The sequence below is a fragment of the Balaenoptera musculus genome, chromosome 8 (genome assembly GCF_009873245.2).
Source record: "Balaenoptera musculus isolate JJ_BM4_2016_0621 chromosome 8, mBalMus1.pri.v3, whole genome shotgun sequence".
Taxonomy (NCBI): domain Eukaryota; kingdom Metazoa; phylum Chordata; class Mammalia; order Artiodactyla; family Balaenopteridae; genus Balaenoptera; species Balaenoptera musculus.
This window is the reverse complement of record NC_045792.1, coordinates 42,823,720-42,841,387: the sequence shown is the minus strand read 5'-3', so window position 1 is coordinate 42,841,387 and position 17,668 is coordinate 42,823,720. Positions and strand designations below refer to the sequence as shown.

Here is a 17,668-nt window from a genome sequence, read left to right as displayed (position 1 = left end):
TAAGTCAGAGTTGACAATGTCTGTTTTTTTCAGAATATTGGTTTGGCCTTGAAGTTTAGGTAGAATATCAGATAAATGGCAAGGAGTGAACACGCTTAGGCAAGAACAAAGATGTGGGATGGAGAAGCATGAGTGATGCCCAGAGAAGAGTAGCCAGTCTGACTTCAGCAGTTGGATCACAGAATTTGTAAACAAATAAAGATTCAAGATGTATTCTGGAGGCAGAATTGACAAGATTGGCTGATGGTTTTAATGTGAAAGATAAAGGGGAACAAAATACAAATGGTAACAATCTCTGGCTTAAAAATGAAGATTCATGGGCTTCTGGTTTAAGCTGCAGGATAGTTGATGTGATAGGAAATAGAGGGAGAGGAACAATTTTTTTTTAATCTTTTTATTTTAAGTTTTTTTATTTTAAAAATTCTTTTTTTAATTAATTTTTTAAATTAAAGTATAGTTGATTTACAAGTTTGACAAACAACCACTTTATCTACTGTGTTAGTTTCAGGTGTACAGCAAAGTGATTCAGTTATACATACCTATATATCTTTTTTTATTCAGGTTCTTTTCCCTTATAGGCTATTACAAAGGAACAAATTTTTGATTTTTAAGTGTTCCATTTGAGATGCCTGTGAGATAACATTGAAATATGAAGTTGGAGATGGATATACAGGGTTAGAGTTCAGAGGAGTGCTTTTGGACTTCAGATAGGAATTAGGAAGTTCTTATCATATAGTGGCCTGTAAGCCATGAAACTGGTCGTCAGAGCCAAAGAAGAAGATACAGAGAGAAATAAAAGAAGAGGGTACAGACCTAAACACTGGGCCATGGCTAGCTTCAAGGGCATATGAAAGTCACACAATGGATATTTAACAGATGATTGTCAAATTAATTTTCCCACCAAATAAATGTTTGACAACAATTATATGAAGTAGTTATTATTATCCCCATTTGCTAGATGAGACCTATGTAATTTAATTTATTTTCTCAAGTGGTAGATGCAAGACTAGAACTCTGTTCTGAATTTTAACATTCATGGGTTATTCTGCAACCCTCAGAAAGCTGCTTCCTTCAACAATTTACTTTAAAACATTAATCTCCTGATAATTAGAAATCCAAATATGGTAATCAGGAACCTCAACCTCCCTACCTTCCCCCTTTGACTTAGAAGTGGAGGCAACACCCCTTTAACATAAAGGTGTTTTGTGCAGGTCATCTGCAGCCAATTGGAGGAGTACAACAGCCGTCACGCTTTATGCAATGGGACGTCCGAGGGACCGATACTGCGCAATCCTGGAAACCACGACAAAGCCAGGACCCCAAGGCTCCCCTCCTCAGCTGATGTGGAATTTTGCCTGAGTTTGACCCAGTATGAATCGGGTTCCATGGACAAAGCTGCCAACTTCAGCTTTAGAAATACACTGGAAGGTAATCCCCTTTTATCCACTCATTTAAGTTTTCTTTTTTTCTGAATTCATGTTTATAATCTCTTATCCAAAATCCTGGGTCCAGAAGTGTTTGAGAATTCAGAATTTTCTGAGTTGAGTAAGGGCATGTGGCATGTGTATATATATATGACCGATAACCCTAGGAGAGTGTGGGGGGCACACATAATCTGAAACAGGAATAACTCTTCAGCAAAATGTATGAAGGTACCCACCAGGTCAATAAATTGAGACAAGAGGCAGCCTAATGGAGAATAAAGTCAGGTTTTCCACTAAAAAATTATTGGCGCCAAACAAAATAATACATTTTTTGACCTTTTTGTATTTTGGAATTATAGATATAGGACTGTGGACCTATCATATTTTTCTAACTTTTAGTATTTTTATCTAGTTTAAGATATTCTGTAGCTTGCACCTTGCCCTCTGCATCTCTTCCATCTGGCTGTTCCTGGGTTACATCCTTCTACAATAAACAGGTGAGCTAGTAAGAAAATAAATAAAGAAAAGAAAAGAAAAGAAAAAATAAAATATTCTGAATGCTAGCCTCTTTGAGACAAGTCTGTTCTTTTAACTATAATAAGGGTAAAATCCCCATGTAAGGTTAAGGCCCCATCCCGTTATCCCTCAAGATTTCTGTGTTTCGTCAGAGATTCCTTCTCATAGTCTCTTCTGAGGCCTACCTACTTCTCCTGAAAAGCTTTCAACTTTACTTGCATCTTCCCTTCAGCACCTGTTCATTCTTCTCTGGTCAGCGCTGACCCAGTCATGAAACCCATCTCTGCCACCTCAATTTTCATTATGGAAACAAACCTACAAACAAACAAAAAATAGGAATATTCACTCAAGTTACAGGTTTAATCTGAGTTCTGGGGAGACATAGGGGACCAATTCTGGCAAGGCAGATAACTCAAAATTTAACACTAGACATTCCACCTCCTAAAAACTCTTTGGCACCCTACCATGGAGACAAAACTTTCTCTTTTCCTATTTCTTCCTCCTTAACTTTTTTTGTTTGTTTCTTGTCATTGTGATTGTTGCTTTGTCCTCTAATTTCTGTTGCTCAGCTGTGCAGAATAGTGTCTCTGTCTCTTTCATTTCCGTATATTTTTCTAATCCAGAAGGTCTTAGGGCCTTGCTCTACCTCAGAAGCAATTTAAACAAGGAGAGTATCACCCTAAAGAGGAACCTCGGCGCAGCTATTAGAATAAAAATTGTGTTTATTTTCCTTAAATAATATTAGTAATTAACGTTTTCCAAGTAATCTCTATGTGCAAGGCACCGTGCCAAAGATTCTGTATCGTACCATCTCACTTAATTCTTACAACCATCCTCTGAGGAAGATAGCATCATTATTTCCAATTTAAAGAGAGGAAACAGGATCAGAGATATCAGTAATTTGGCTACCACCCATTCGGTAAGTGGCAGAGCTAAATCTGTTCCTAGATTTGGCAAGTGCCAAAATCCAAGAGTCCTTTCCATTGCACTCTGATGACCCTGAGTGAGTTGAGCGTTTCTTGAAGGTTGAAAATATCAAGCTAGTCCTTCAATAATATAACACGAGAAGGCAATGCCTGATGCCCAGGAGTCTGAGCCTACAGACTTCGACGAAGGCACACAGACAAGTTGGTGTTCACCACGTGGGTGCATTGGGCGTCCTGTTGGACTGTGCAGGGGTTAATAGCAGGATTCCAGATGCTGACTTAATGACTTTATAAAGTGGGGCTCCATCCTTAAGGGAATTATAGTACATTATAGGTTATTCAGGTAGATTTTCTAACAGTGAGAAAGCATACACTTTGTTATTAAGGAACATGGGCTGATCACGGAAAGAAGGTAGGGGAGCCTCACTTCTCTGGGCCTCAAGTCAAAGAAGAAAGCTGGCTCGAGCCATGTCAGCCCAGCCAGTGGCTTCCAAATGAGTTTCTAATGCGCAGAGTCAGTAGAGGACATCACATTTATTGTCAGTAATTTGTGAATACTAATAAGTTATATCTGTGAATTATTTTTTTTCCAATAAACTATTCTTATTTACTCATAGTCTAGTATGCTTTCTTGAGAAGGAGAGAAAAGACATTATAGCACATTATCTGGCACATACTAGGTGTTCAATATGTGTTTGATAAATGAAAACATAAATAATATCTAGGGCTCTTCCAATTGCACCTAACCCATCACTTAGTTTGTCTATACCTGTTGTATGAAGCCTATTTACGGGTAGCAAAATGTAAGAAAACATTGATCTGAGCCACCAACAAGAGCTTTTCCTGATCAGGGACACATTTATTTACTCTATTCTTTAGAAATAATTTTAAACTTACAGAAAAATTACAACAATAAAAACTGTACAAAACCACACATATACCTTCTACCGAGATTCACTTACCATTTACACTTTATCTTGTTTTTTTTCTTTCTCTCTCTCTCATTCTGAACCATCTGAGGGTAAATTGCATAGATCAGAACCCTTTACCCTTGGATATTTCAGTGTGTTTTTCCTAAGAACAAGAATATTCTCTTACATAACCACAGAACAGTTACCAACTTCAGTAAATTCTATATAGGTGTAATGCTTTAATCTAATTTACTGTTTATATTGCATTTTTTTTCAATACACTAATAATATCCTTTACAGCATTTTCTTCTCTGTAAAAGAGTCCAGTCTAGGGTCAGATGGCATTTAGTTGCCATGTCTCTTTAGCCTTCTTTTAATGTGAAATATTTCCACAGCCTTTTTTTTTCTGATGAGATTCACATTTTTGGAGAATACAGTCCCCCTATTTTTAACAGAATGCTCCTGTTTTTAATAGAATTTTTAGTAGAATGGATCCAAGTAATGTATTCTTAACCAGAATTTTACAGAAGTGGTTTCGTGTCTTTCTAAGAGCATATAACATCTGAAGGCACACGATGACCCTCTGTCTCACTTTGGTGATGCTAATTTGATCACCTGTTTTACGTGTGGACCAGATTCCCCACTGTACAAAAACGGTCCCAGATTTCACCATTGGGCACACCTTCAAGCCAATTCTTATGTCTCTGTTTCATGACCCTATCATTTTTTTAGCTCTTTCTTTTTTTCTGGTACAACAAAATATTCTAGAGTCACCTTGTACCTACACTGTCCAAAGCCTGGAATCAGCCATATCTCCAAGAAACATTCATTCCTTTCAGTGGGTAAGGACAAAGACAAAGGTCAAGAGAACATTTTGCTCACTCGAGAGACACATTTGATCTCAAAACCAGGATGGGAGGTGGGGATGTGGGATGTCTGGTCTACGAGGAGTGCTCAAGTGAGTACAGCTGCCAGGAAAGCAGGACTGGAGAAGCACAAGCACTGGCAAACCCTGCACTCTCCTCTCTCAATAAATGCAGGTGGAATTGAATTGTCAGTTTTGATTGAACCTCACAGTTATTGCTGCCCTTTTTTTCTTTTGGGTCTCATGAGAAGTATGTGATGTATTTCCCATACAACAAGCTCCCACAGCCAGCCCTGGGATGGAGGAACTGTTGCATTTTTGTCTACTGAAGTTATTTATGTAACCTCAGCTTTCCTCTTGGATTTAAATGCTGAAGTAAAGATTGAAAATGTGTGATTTATGAATTGTATAGAAGAGACACATAAAGCAAAGAAGAATTAGTATACATTATAAAAGGTAGTCTTCTGATTAGGTGGTCCCTGTGGAGTATGGGCTATTCGGTTCAAAGAAGAATCTTCTCATGTGCAAATCTCTGACTACCCATGGTGTCCCGTATTTCACACTTTATAATAATGATAATGCAAAAATTGTACTGCTGTGGGTATTGGGGAATGGGGTGGGCTCGCAGTTTAGGGAAGTGGTTAAAGGCAACCAAACTGACTGGGATTTGATCTAAACTCTACCACTTCCTACATCTGTTACCTTCAGTAAGCTATTTAACTCTCAGGGCCTTCATTTCATCATCTGGAAAATGTAGATAAGAATAATAACTTAGAGGGTTCATGTAAGGATTAAATAATATAGTACATGTAAGGAACGTATAACATTTCTTCAAAAAATGGCAGCTATTATTATGTTAAACTGGAATTAGTTTTTCACAACTCAGTTATCAGTCATTAATTTTTCTGACAATTAGCTTACAAACTAAGTATAGACTGCATCCTGAGAAAATAAATCATGATGTGCTAGGTGCAGAGAAAAAAATAGGGAGGAGGAAAGATAGAAGAGGAACTTTCTTGAGACAGACCCAGGGAGGGAGCATTTCTGAAGGTAAAAGCTACTGCTTTTCAGAGTGAATTCCCAGAAGCAAGGAGTCAAGAGCAAAGGCAGCTCCTGTTACCTAAAATAGAAGAAGGTGCAGGAACAAGGAACAACTCTAATTTAATGGTGTATTCTCAGCCCCAAGCACAGTGCAACTTAGAACCATGGAACATATAGTTGGAAGACATTTCTCAATGTGTTCAGTTCAACATCTCTCATTTTGCTGAGATGCCCAGTATAACAGTATCTCTATATGGTCTTTCAAGAACAGAGATCAACCTACCTCATAAGGGAGAACAGGATGTTCTTTAGGTTAAGACAAAATCTAATTGCATTCAACTTAAAGAGTCCTCCATGAACCTGGTACTCTGTGAAATTATAAAAGTCCAAAGACATGAAAAGATGACTATTACACAGTTTCTGACCTTGAGGAGCTCACCAGCTAGTGAGAAAACATCACACAAACCCATAAGGAAAACACAATATCGTGCTCAATATAAAATGAGGTAGGAACCCAGAACTAAACCAGAAACATCTCCCAACCTGGAGAAATTGGAACCGGATCTTGAAATATCAATAATTTCTCACCAAGAAGAGCAGAGAAGGAAAGGCACTTCTAGCTGTGGGAACAACATATGCAGTGGAATAGAAATATTGAAAGCATAAGATTAGATACAGCAAAATGAGAAAATGTATATGGCTAGAATATTAAGTTTGTAATGGGAAATAACAAAGAGGTATGGAAAGTTTAGAATATGCCGTGAATACCCATGTTTCTAAATCTTCTCCAGAGAGGGAAATAATGGGCTCCTAAGAATATGTCCACAGATCCCTAGGGAATTAAGAAACTAACATTTATTCTTTGTAAATATCATTCATATCTTCCCTGTAGAAGAGATATGTTTGAAAACCCAAAGTTTAAAAGTCATGATATAATGTTCATATCTTCAAGAACATGTCTAAATACCTTGTGTGAAACACTGCTATAGACAATGGGAGTCAAGAGAGGTTTTTAAGCAGGAACTTGATATGATTCTATGTTTCAGAAAGATTTGAATCTAGTGCCCTTAGCAGAATGCAGAAAGACTAACTAATGAGCTGTGGGAGGATGGTGAATGGTGAGGGCTTTATCCAAGGCAGGGAGAATGAAATGAAGATGAGTTGGTTAGAGTACAGAAAGTCTTCTAGACTCTAGAGTATGGAGTATCAGAAACTCTTGATGACTAAATAGGAGGCAGATAGGTAAGCATCACATTGAGGAGAATTATGAAATGTCTGCCACTGACGTCTAATAATTGGTCCTTGTTTTGTCCTCTTAAGTATACACCACTAAAAAATCTAGTTTATCTTTATGGAATAGCTCTTCTAAAAAAATCCATCTATTATGATTCTCTAGAACGTTTTTTCATGCAGCCCTTCCACCCTTTCTATTTTATTGTGACTACCTGGGAAGTATCTTACCTCCTCATTTGCCAGAATTTCTTGAGGAGCAGTCTAGGAAATGGGTAAATGAGCTCTGGGCTTTCATGAAAGTTAACTGGGGTTTTGAAATTTTGAATGAAGTCTTAAGGTAACAGTATGCATACTTGAAGACAAAGGTCAGTGGCCAGGCACAATGACGTCTCAAAGGATGATCTAGTCTCCAGTCTTCCTGCCTAAGAAATGGACTTTCTTAGCATATCCAGAAGTGGTCACACAAACTCAAAGATAAATTAAATTGACAACTGTTGTATAAACCAGAATGCTAAGGAGATTGGTTAAGCTAAGTGAGACATTCTAGTGATGGGAAAGCTCAAGTCCTCCCCTACACACCTTCTTTACCAATTCTAAGAGAATCAGAAAGCTGAGTAGCTTGGTATAGTTTGGTGTACACTGACTCAGAATGAGGTGGAGGGTTTTGAGAAAGAGTTCATCCAGATCAGGAGAACCTTTCTGAGCCTGGGTTACTTAGCTCCCCAGAATTATCACCTTGCCAACCTTGTTGATATTCTGAACAGGCAATGACCCTGATCATAATAATAACAAAAACCTCTATGTGCTAGACATTCTCATTTCCCATGTGTTTTATTACTTAATCCTCACAACAGTCTTGAGATATTTAATATTCACTGATTAAGCTGATGCACCATCTTCAGAGAAGTAGTTATTCTAATGAGTTTAGGAGACAACCTGTCTTCTTCTAGTTGAATGAGCTGATTCAACTCATTTGACTTGAGGAATAACATTTTTTCTCTTTACTCCAAGTTCTTAGGGCAAATAGGACCCTTCCTATTGCATGTAAGAAATTCGAACAAGTGTCCTGCATATTATTTTCCAAGTGGGTTTGCTTTGAATTGTGATTCTTTTATTAGGAGATAATGTTACCTTTTTAAAAAGCCTGAAATAATACGGAGTGCTATATTATGGAGAAGGCTTTGTGGATGTGCAAGCATGTTTTTAAGATTTCTAGGGAAGAAGCTGCTCTCAGGGATGAGTTAATACTTATGTGTTAGGTTCACAAAAAACAAGTCAAACTTAATTCCTATATACACAAATGCCTTTTAAATTCTTACTCAGTGCTTTGCTTCCCAAAGCTGAAGGGTGGCAAGACCAGAATATATTCATTTTATCTGGCCACTAGAAGCTCTCTAGTCAGGGTGCAGTGAGAGCCTGCTAGAAACTATGACTGTTTGAGCATTTTAATTTTTTGCAGAAACAATTTTTTTAGACCCATTGACATTGTTCAGACATCTGTGTGGTAGAAACTCACAGTTGTATATTTTTTCAGAAAAAAACCCTTAAAAACAGAATAAGTAGTTTAAAGTTTGGGGATATTATTGCTTGATACTCAGTAAAGTTTTAGCAACAAATGTGTTAGTAATATACCCTGGAGCTCTCTCTGTAAAAAAAAAAAAAAAGGTCAGTCCCCATGTATTTATACATTTTTAGACGACTCTTCCATTTCTTCCCACTTCTACCAGTTGTACTGGCATGCAAATTGTTCTTGCCAAATGTGAATGTTGAGAAAGTAAAGTAATTTATTTAAGACACATGTCAGCTGCGCTATGAATTAAAAGGTGCTGGTATTATGTACTGGCAAACACCACTTTAGAAAGCAACACTAGAGCAAGAGAGAGGAAAAACATCCCATATCGGGACAGGGCCCTTTAAAGTGGATTGAAATACTAATTTTGAAGGCATATAGCAATATATTTGAGCATCAATTCTAACATTATGAGTATCTTCTCCCTCATTTAAAAAATGTATTTAATAATTACATATTTAGGCTATTGTGAGGATGTATGCATACCTAGCTCCTACTATATATGCAAGATATGTTTCTCTTTTTCCCCACTCCTGTCTTCTCTGCAATCTTCAATAGTCATCCCAACTTCCCTTATAATTTGGCATAGGTTACTAGTCTTCATGATATGTATTTACTCATAATAGACAGCTTTCATTCAGTTTTTCATCATTTGAATTCACTGCTGTGGAAAATGGCTGTTTGCTAAAGGATAATATCATTTTCCAATAATTCAACTTAAGGTCCTAGAAGATCTTTAAGGAGCAAATTAATAACGTGCCTCTTCTAAATATAGAGTCAGGCATTTGGTCTTCGGAGATTTCACTTCGTTGGGACAAATCTTGGTGAAAATGCCACCACTCATTAGCGATAAACACTGCAAAGAAAAAGCAGAATTCTATTTTATGCATTTATTCACTTAACAAATATGAGTTGAGAGACTTCAGGAACCAAAGACAAATTGGCTATGTCTCATGTATACGTAGGACTGCTTTATAATCTTCTACAGCAATTGATCTGTTCAATACGATATTTTGATTTCAGTATCTATTTACAGCTCTTTGGAGAACTCCACAAAGCTTTTGTTTGTGTGAGTTATATTGATGGCTACTCAGCATTTTTAAAACTAAAACTGAGAAGATTTGAAAATATTTATTGATTCATTAAAATTATAAATATTAATCATTACATGCTAGTATAGATAACATAATTACAATATATTTTCAAAAAATAGTAAATGGCATGGCACTAACTTATATATTTGCAAAAAGAAGAGATCTGGATTCTACGTTTGCCTCTATACTCAACATATTATGATGTGGTGTTTGATTGAAGAACTTGAAGAAAATACATCTTCACACATATAAAATTGGACTAGGAGCAGTATTTTAAAAAATATCTTCTGATAACTCTGGATCTTCTTTTTCTTTCTCTACCAAAACTTAACTAGTGATAATTTCTTTTTTTTTTTTTTTTTAATTTCAACTCCCATTTATTGAGGTATATTTAGATGTCAGACACTGTGCTAAGATCAATATATATATTATTCATTCTAATCTTTGTAAAGATGCCACAAGGTAGGTATTATTATTATTATTATTATTGCCATGATTATATTTTAACAGGAAAGGAAATTGGAGACAATAAGTTATTTTTCATGACCTATGGCTGCTAAATAAAGAGCTGAGTTTCAAGGCTACTTGACACCAGAATCCAGGCTCTTAACATGCATTTTAGGGCATAAATTCATTAAAACAATGTTTTTCACCTTGTTAAGAATAACTAATATATAGTCTATGGATTCTACATAACTCCGGGAGGATTTTAAAAATACTTTTTGTGTTAAAACAATTATACAGGAAGTTGCAGAAGTACAGAAAGTTCCTAGGTACCCTTCACCCAGTTTCCTCCAATGGGTACATTTTACATGATTATAGTACAATATCAAAACCAGGAAGTTAATATTGATACATATGTCTGGAAATTCTATGTCATTGTTTTTTTAACTTGTGAGTTTTTTTGTTTGTTTGTTTTGCTTTCTCCCCTTTTCTTTCAGTTATTTATTTATTTTTGGCTGCACCGGGTCTCAGTTGCAGTACACAGGATCTTTAGTTGTGGCATTCAGACTCTTAGCTGCGGCATGAGGGATCTAGTTCCCCCACCAGGGATTGAACCTGGGCCCCCTGCATTGGGAGCGTGGAGTCTTACTCACCAGACCGCCAGGGAAGTCCCAAATTCTATGTCATTTTATCACATCTGGAGATTCAGGTAACCATCATGACAATCAAGACACAGAACTATTCCATCACCAGGAAGATTTCCCTTGTGCTACCTCTTTAGAGTCACATCTGCCCCCATTCTCTTACCATCCCTAACCCCTAGCAAGCACTATTATCTATCTCTATAATTCTGTCATTTTGAAAATGTTAAACAGAATCATAGAGTATAGGACCTTAGGGGACTGGCTTTTTTCAGGGGCATAATGCCCTTGAGACCTATCCCAGCTGTTGCCTGTATCAACAGTCAACAGTCTACTTTCTATTGCCTAGTAGTATCCCATGTTCGATATACCACAGTTTGTTTAACTATCACCTATTGAAGGACCTTTTGGTTGTTTCCAATTTGGGGCTACTACAAATAAAGCAGCTACGAACAATCATGTACAGATTTTTGTGTGGACACAAGTTTTTATTTCTCCAACACAAATGTCCAGAAGAGCAATGGCTGGCTTGTATGGTAAGTATATGTTTAGTTTTTTAAGAAACTGCTAAACTATTTCCCAGAGTGGCTGTACAATCTTACATTCCCATCAACAATGTACGAGAAACCCAGTTCCTCAGCATCTTCAGCAGCATTTGGTATTCTCACTACATTGTATTTTAGCTGTTCTAATAGGTATACAGTGATATCTCACGATGGACTTAATCTGATTTTCCCTAATAGCTAGTGATGTTAAACATCTTTTCATTTGTTTAGTTGCCATGCTATCTGTATATCTTTTTTGATGAAATGCCTCTTCATATCTTTTGCCCATTTTCTAATTGGATTTAGTTTTTTTTACTGTTGAGTTTTGAGAGTTCTTTACATATTTTAGATACAAATTCTTTGGTCAGATATATGATTTATAAATATTTTCTCCCAGTCTGTAGCTTGTCTTTTCATTCTCCTAACAGAGTCCTTCACAGAGCAAAAGTTTTTAATTGCATATATATGCATGTATATATGTGCAATTAATTTAAAGTAATAATTAAATAATTTAAAATAATGTATACATATATTAAACATATACATGTTATATATATGTATACATATGTCTATATATTAAACATATACATATTACATATACAATATGTATATATAACTTTATCTATAAAACTGCAAAGATATCAACTTGGAAGTCTTTCCAAATGACACTGTCATTTGCATCAGAAATTCTACTAGTGTTTACAAGTCGTGTCTTGGCAATAGCACACAACACAGCAAATATCATGACTTATTCTACATCAGGCACTTTACAAAAATATGCATCCAAAACACAGACAAGCATGTGGGCAAGTTGCTACTAATCCAAGTAAATTGTACATTAAGACAGCTTATACTTTATAAGATTTTCAAAACACTTTCATTCAGGATAGTAACTGTTTCATAAGCAGCATGAGAGGAATTTTCAGAGTCTGAGATTAAAAAAATTGGAAGGTGGCATTCAGGAAGACAGAAATTATACAATTTAACACAGTTTCTTTAGGTAGCAAACTTTGTAGGAAATAGCTGTATTATATTTCACAGTTGATTAATCTAAATATATATATAGTAGAAAGAAAAATCTAAACTTTCAAAGATTTGATTCTATAATGTACATTTGAGAAATAGGCTTTCAAAGAGTAACACTATGGGGTGACTAGGTTTATTGAGGTAGTAAAGTGAAAATGGAGACAATTGTCCAGCTTTTCAAATTGTCTAGACTTTATTTTTCTGGATTGGTTTAGATCTCTTTAGAAGTATTAACATAAAACAAAAGGATGAGTATCTTTCCTTCTAAGTATTAGGTTCAGTATTATTAATTCTAGGTTTTAACCAATAGATGAAATGTATATTATAACTATAAATGGTATTGTTTTAATTGTTGTCAGGCTAGAGAAGCAGGTAATTTAAGTCTATGAATGTCTAATCTCTTAGCCTGTATTAACTGAGGGGCAACAGTTTTCCTTGGCAATTCTTTTTATATAATCACAAAGACTAATTCCAGAAATAACAAAATATTCTAAATTCTAAAATAAGTTTGTCTCCATAATATAACTTCAATTTTTTTTTTTAATTCTTTGTTGGGGGTGTGGGTTTGTCCTGTGCATTGCAGGTTGTTTAGCAACATCCCTGGCCTCTACCAGTGGGTCAGTAGCACACCCTCCTGCTTAGCTTTTTTTTTTTCTTTAAATTTTTGAATTTAGAAAAATTTTTTTATACAGCAGATTCTTATTAGTCATCAATTTTATACACATCAGTGTGTACATGTCAATCCCAATCGCCCAATTCATCACACCACCAACCCCACCACCCTGCCGCTTTCCCCACTTGGTGTCCATATGTTTGTTCTCTACATCTGTGTCTCTATTTCTGCCCTGCAAACCGGTTCATCTGTACCATTTTTCTAGGTTCCACATATATGCGATAATATACGATATTTGATTTTCTCTTTCTGACTTACTTCACTCTGTATGACAGTCTCTAGATCCATCCACGTCTCAACAAAATGACCCAATTTCATTCCTTTTTATGGCTGAGTAATATTCCATTGTATATATGTACCACATCTTCTTTATCCATTCGTCTGTCGATGGGCAGCATTTGTTGTTTGTAGATTTTCTGGTGATGCCCATTCTAACTGGTGTGAGGTGATACTTCACTGTAGTTTTGATTTGCATTTCTCTAATAATTAGTGATGTTGAGCAGCTTTTCATGTGCTTCTTGGCCATCTGTATGTCTTCTTTGGAGAAATGTTTGTTTAGGTCTTCTGCCCATTTTTGGATTGGGTTGTTTGTTTTCTTAATATTGAGCTGCATGAGCTGTTTATATATTTTGGAGATTAATGCTTTGTCCGTTGATTCGTTTGCAAATATTTTCTCCCATTCTGAGGGCTGTCTTTTCGTCTTGTTTATGGTTTCCTTTGCTGTGCAAAAGCTTTGAAGTTTCATTAGGTCCCATTTGTTTATTTTTGTTTTTATTTCCATGACTCTAGGAGGTGGATCAAAAAAGATCTTGCTGTGATTTATGTCAAATGGTGTTCTTCCTATGTTTTCCTCTAAGAGTTTGATAGTGTCCAGTCTTACATTTAGGTCTCTAATCCATTTTGAGCTTATTTTTGTGTATGGTGTTAGGGAGTGTTCTAGTTTCATTCTTTTACATGTAGCTGTCCAGTTTTCCCAGCACCACTTATTGAAGAGGCTGTCTTTTCTCCACTGTATATCCTTGCCTCCTTTATCAAAAATAAGGTGACCATATGTGTGTGGGTTTATCTCTGGGCTTTCTATGCTGTTCCATTGATCTATGTTTCTGTTTCTGTGCCAGTACCATGTTGTCTTGTTTACTGTAGCTTTATAGTATAGTATGAAGTCAGGGAGTCTGATTCCTCCAGCTCTGTTTTTTCCCTCAAGACTGCTTTGGCTATTCGGGGTCTTTTGTGTCTCCATACAAATTTTAAGATTTTTTGTTCTAGTTCTGTAAAAAATGCCACTGGTAATTTGATAGGGATTGCATTGAATCTGTAGATTTCTTTGGGTAGTAGAGTCATTTTCACCATATTGATTCTTCCAATCCAAGAACATGGTATATCTCTCCATCTGTTGGTATTATATTTAACTTCTTTCATCGATGTCTTATAGTTTTCTGCATACAGGTCTTTTGTCTCCCTAGGTAGGTTTATTCCTAGGTATTTTATTCTTTTTGTTGCAATGGTAAATGGGAGTGTTTCCTTAATTTCTCTTTCAGATTTTTCATCATTAGTGTATAGGGATACAAGAGATTTCTGTGCATTAATTTTGTATCTTGCAACTTTACCAAATTCATTGATTAGCTCTAGTAGTTTTCTGGTGGCATCTTTAGGATTCTCTATGTATAGTATCATGTCATCTGCAAACAGCGACAGTTTTACTCCTTCTTTTCCAATTTGTATTCCTTTTATTTCTTTTTCTTCTCTGATTGCCATGGCTAGGACTTCCAAACTATGTTGAATAATAGTGGCGAGAGTGGACATCCTTGTCTTGTTCCTGATCTTAGAGGAAATACTTTCAGTTTTTCACCATTGAGAATGATGTTTGCTGTGGGTTTGTGGTATATGGCCTTTATTATGTTGAGGTAGGTTCCCTCTATGCCCACTTTCTGGAGAGTTTTTATCATAAATGGGTGTGGAATTTTGTCAAAAGCTTTTTCTGCATCTATTGAGAGGATCATATGGTTTTTATTTTTCAATTTGTTAGTATGGTGTATCACATTGATTGATTTGCATATATTGAAGAATCCTTGCATCCCTGGGATAACTCCCACTTGATCATGGTGTATGATCCTTTTAATGTGTTGTTGGATTCTGTTTGCTAGTATTTTGTTGAGGGTTTTTGCATCTATATTCATCACTCATATTGGTCTGTAATTTTCTTTTTTTGTAGTATCTTTGTCTGGTTTTAGTATCAGGGTGATGGTGGCCTCATAGAATGTGTTTGGGAGTATTCCTTCCTCTGCAATTTTTTGTAAGAGTTTGAGAAGGATGGGTTTTAGCTCTTCTCTAAATGTTTGATAGAATTCACCTGTGAAGCCACCTGGTCCTGGAGTTTTGTTTGTTGGAAGATTTTAAATCACAGTTTCAATTTCATTACTTGTGATTGGTCTGTTCATATTTTCTATTTCTTCCTGGTTCAGTCTTGGAAGGTTATACCTTTCTAAGAATTTGTCCGTTTCTTTCAGGTTGTCCATTTTATTGGCATAGAATTGATTGTAGAAGTCTCTTAGGATGCTTTGTACTTCTGCAGTGTCTGTTGTAACTTCTCCTTTTTCATTTCTAATTTTATTGATTTGAGTCCTCTCCCTCTTTTCCTTGATGAGTCTGGTTAATGGTTTATCAATTTTGTTTATCTTCTCAAAGAACCAGCTTTTAGTTTTATTGATCTTTGCTATTGTTTTCTTTGTTTCTATTTCATTTATTTCTGCTCTGATCTTTATGATTTCTTTCCTTCTGCTAACTTTGGGTTTTGTTTGTTCTTCTTTCTCTAGTTCCTTTAGGTGTAACGTTAGATTGTTTATTTGAGATTTTTCTTGTTTCTTGAGCTAGGCTTGTATAGCTATAAACTTCCCTCTTAGAACTGCTTTTGCTGCATCCCATAGGTTTTGGATCGTCGTGTTTTCATTGTCATTTGTCTCTAGGTATTTTTTGGTTTCCTCTTTGATTTCTTCAGTGATCTCTTGGTTATTTAGTAACGTATTGTTTAGCCGCCATGTGTTTGTTTTTTATGTTTTTTTCCCTGTAATTCATTTCTAATCTCATAGCGTTGTGGTCAGAAAAGATGCTTGATATGATTTCAATATTCTTAAATTTACTGAGGCTTGATTTGTGACCCAAGATGTGATCTATCCTGGAGAATGTTCCGTGCGCACTTGAGAAGAAAGTGTAATCTGCTGTTTTTGGATGGAATGTCCTATAAATATCAATTAATTCTATCTGCTCTATTGTGTCATTTAAAGCTTCTGTTTCCTTAGTTATTTTCATTTTGGATGATCTGTCCATTGGTGTAAGTGAGGTGTTAAAATCCCCCACTATTATTGTGTTACTGTCGATTTCCTCTTTTAGAGCTGTTAGCAGTTGCCTTATGTATTGAGGTGCTCCTATGTTGGGTGCATATATATTTATAATTGTTATATCTTCTTCTTGGATTGATCCCTTGATCATTATGTAATGTCCTTCCTTGTCTCTTGTAATAATCTTTACTTTAAAGTCTATTTTATCTGATATGAGTATTGCTACTCCAGCTTTCTTTTGATTTCCATTTGCATAGAATATCTTTTTCCATCCCCTCACTTTCAGTCTGTCTGTGTCCCTAGGTCTGAAGTGGGTCTCTTGTACATAGCATATATATGGGTCTTGTTTTTGTATCCATTCAGCAAGCCTGTGTCTTTTGGTTGGAGCATTTAATCCATTCACGTTTAAGGTAATTATCGCTATGTATTTTCCTATGACCATTTTCTTAATTGTTTTGGGTTTGTTTTTGTAGGTCCTTTTCTTCTCTTGTGTTTCCCACTTAGAGAAGTTCCTTTAGCATTTGTTGTAGAGCTGGTTTGGTGGTGCTGAATTCTCTTAGCTTTCGCTTGTGTGGAAAGCTTTTGATTTCTCCATCGAATCTGAATGAGATCCTTGCCAGGTAGAGTAATCTTGGTTGTAGGTTCTTCCCTTTCATCACTTTAAGTATATCATGCCACTCCCTTCTGTCTTGTAGAGTTTCTGCTGAGAAATCAACTGTTAACCTTATGGGAGTTCCCTTGTATGTTATTTGTCATTCTTCCCTTGCTGCTTTTAGTAATTATTCTTTGTCTTTAATTTTTGCCAATTTGATTACTATGTGTTTTGGCGTGTTTCTCCTTGGGTTTATGCTGTATGGGACTCTCTGCACTTCCTGGACTTGTGTGGGTATTTCCTTTCCCATGTTAGGGAAGTTTTCAACTATAGTCTCTTCAAATATTTTCTCGGGTCCTTTCTCTCTCTCTTCTCCTTCTGGGTCCCCTATAATGTGAGTGTTGTTTGGTTTAATATTGTCCCAGAGGTCTCTTAGGCTGTCTTCATTTCTTTTCATTCTTTTTTCTTTAGTCTGTTCCACAGCAGTGAATTCCACCATTCTGTCTTCCAGGTCACTTATCCGTTCTTCTGCCTCAGTTATTCTGCTATTGATTCCTCCTAGTGTAGTCTCCATTTCAGTTATTGTGTTGTTCATCGCTGTTTGTTTGTTCTTTAATTCTTCTAGGTCTTTGTTAAACATTTCTTGCATCTTCTCGATCTTTGCCTCCATTCTTATTCCTAGGTCCTGTATCATCTTCACTATCATTATTCTGAATTCTTTTTCTGGAAGGTTGCCTATCTCCACTTCATTTAGTTGTTTATCTGGGGTTTTATCCTGTTCTTTCATCTGGGACATAGCCCTCTGCCTTTTCATCTTGTCTCTTTTTCTGTG

The 17,668-nt window shown here is 36.1% G+C and overlaps 1 protein-coding gene across 1 annotated transcript in view; it reads left to right on the top strand.

The window, feature by feature from the left end:
* Positions 1–17,668, top strand: part of TYR (tyrosinase) — a 108,296-nt gene that overhangs the window by 15,702 nt on the left and 74,926 nt on the right. The window contains exon 2 of the mRNA XM_036860937.1: positions 1,212–1,428. Coding sequence (XP_036716832.1) covers positions 1,212–1,428 — 217 coding nt within the window. The remainder of the gene's footprint in view (positions 1–1,211; positions 1,429–17,668) is intronic.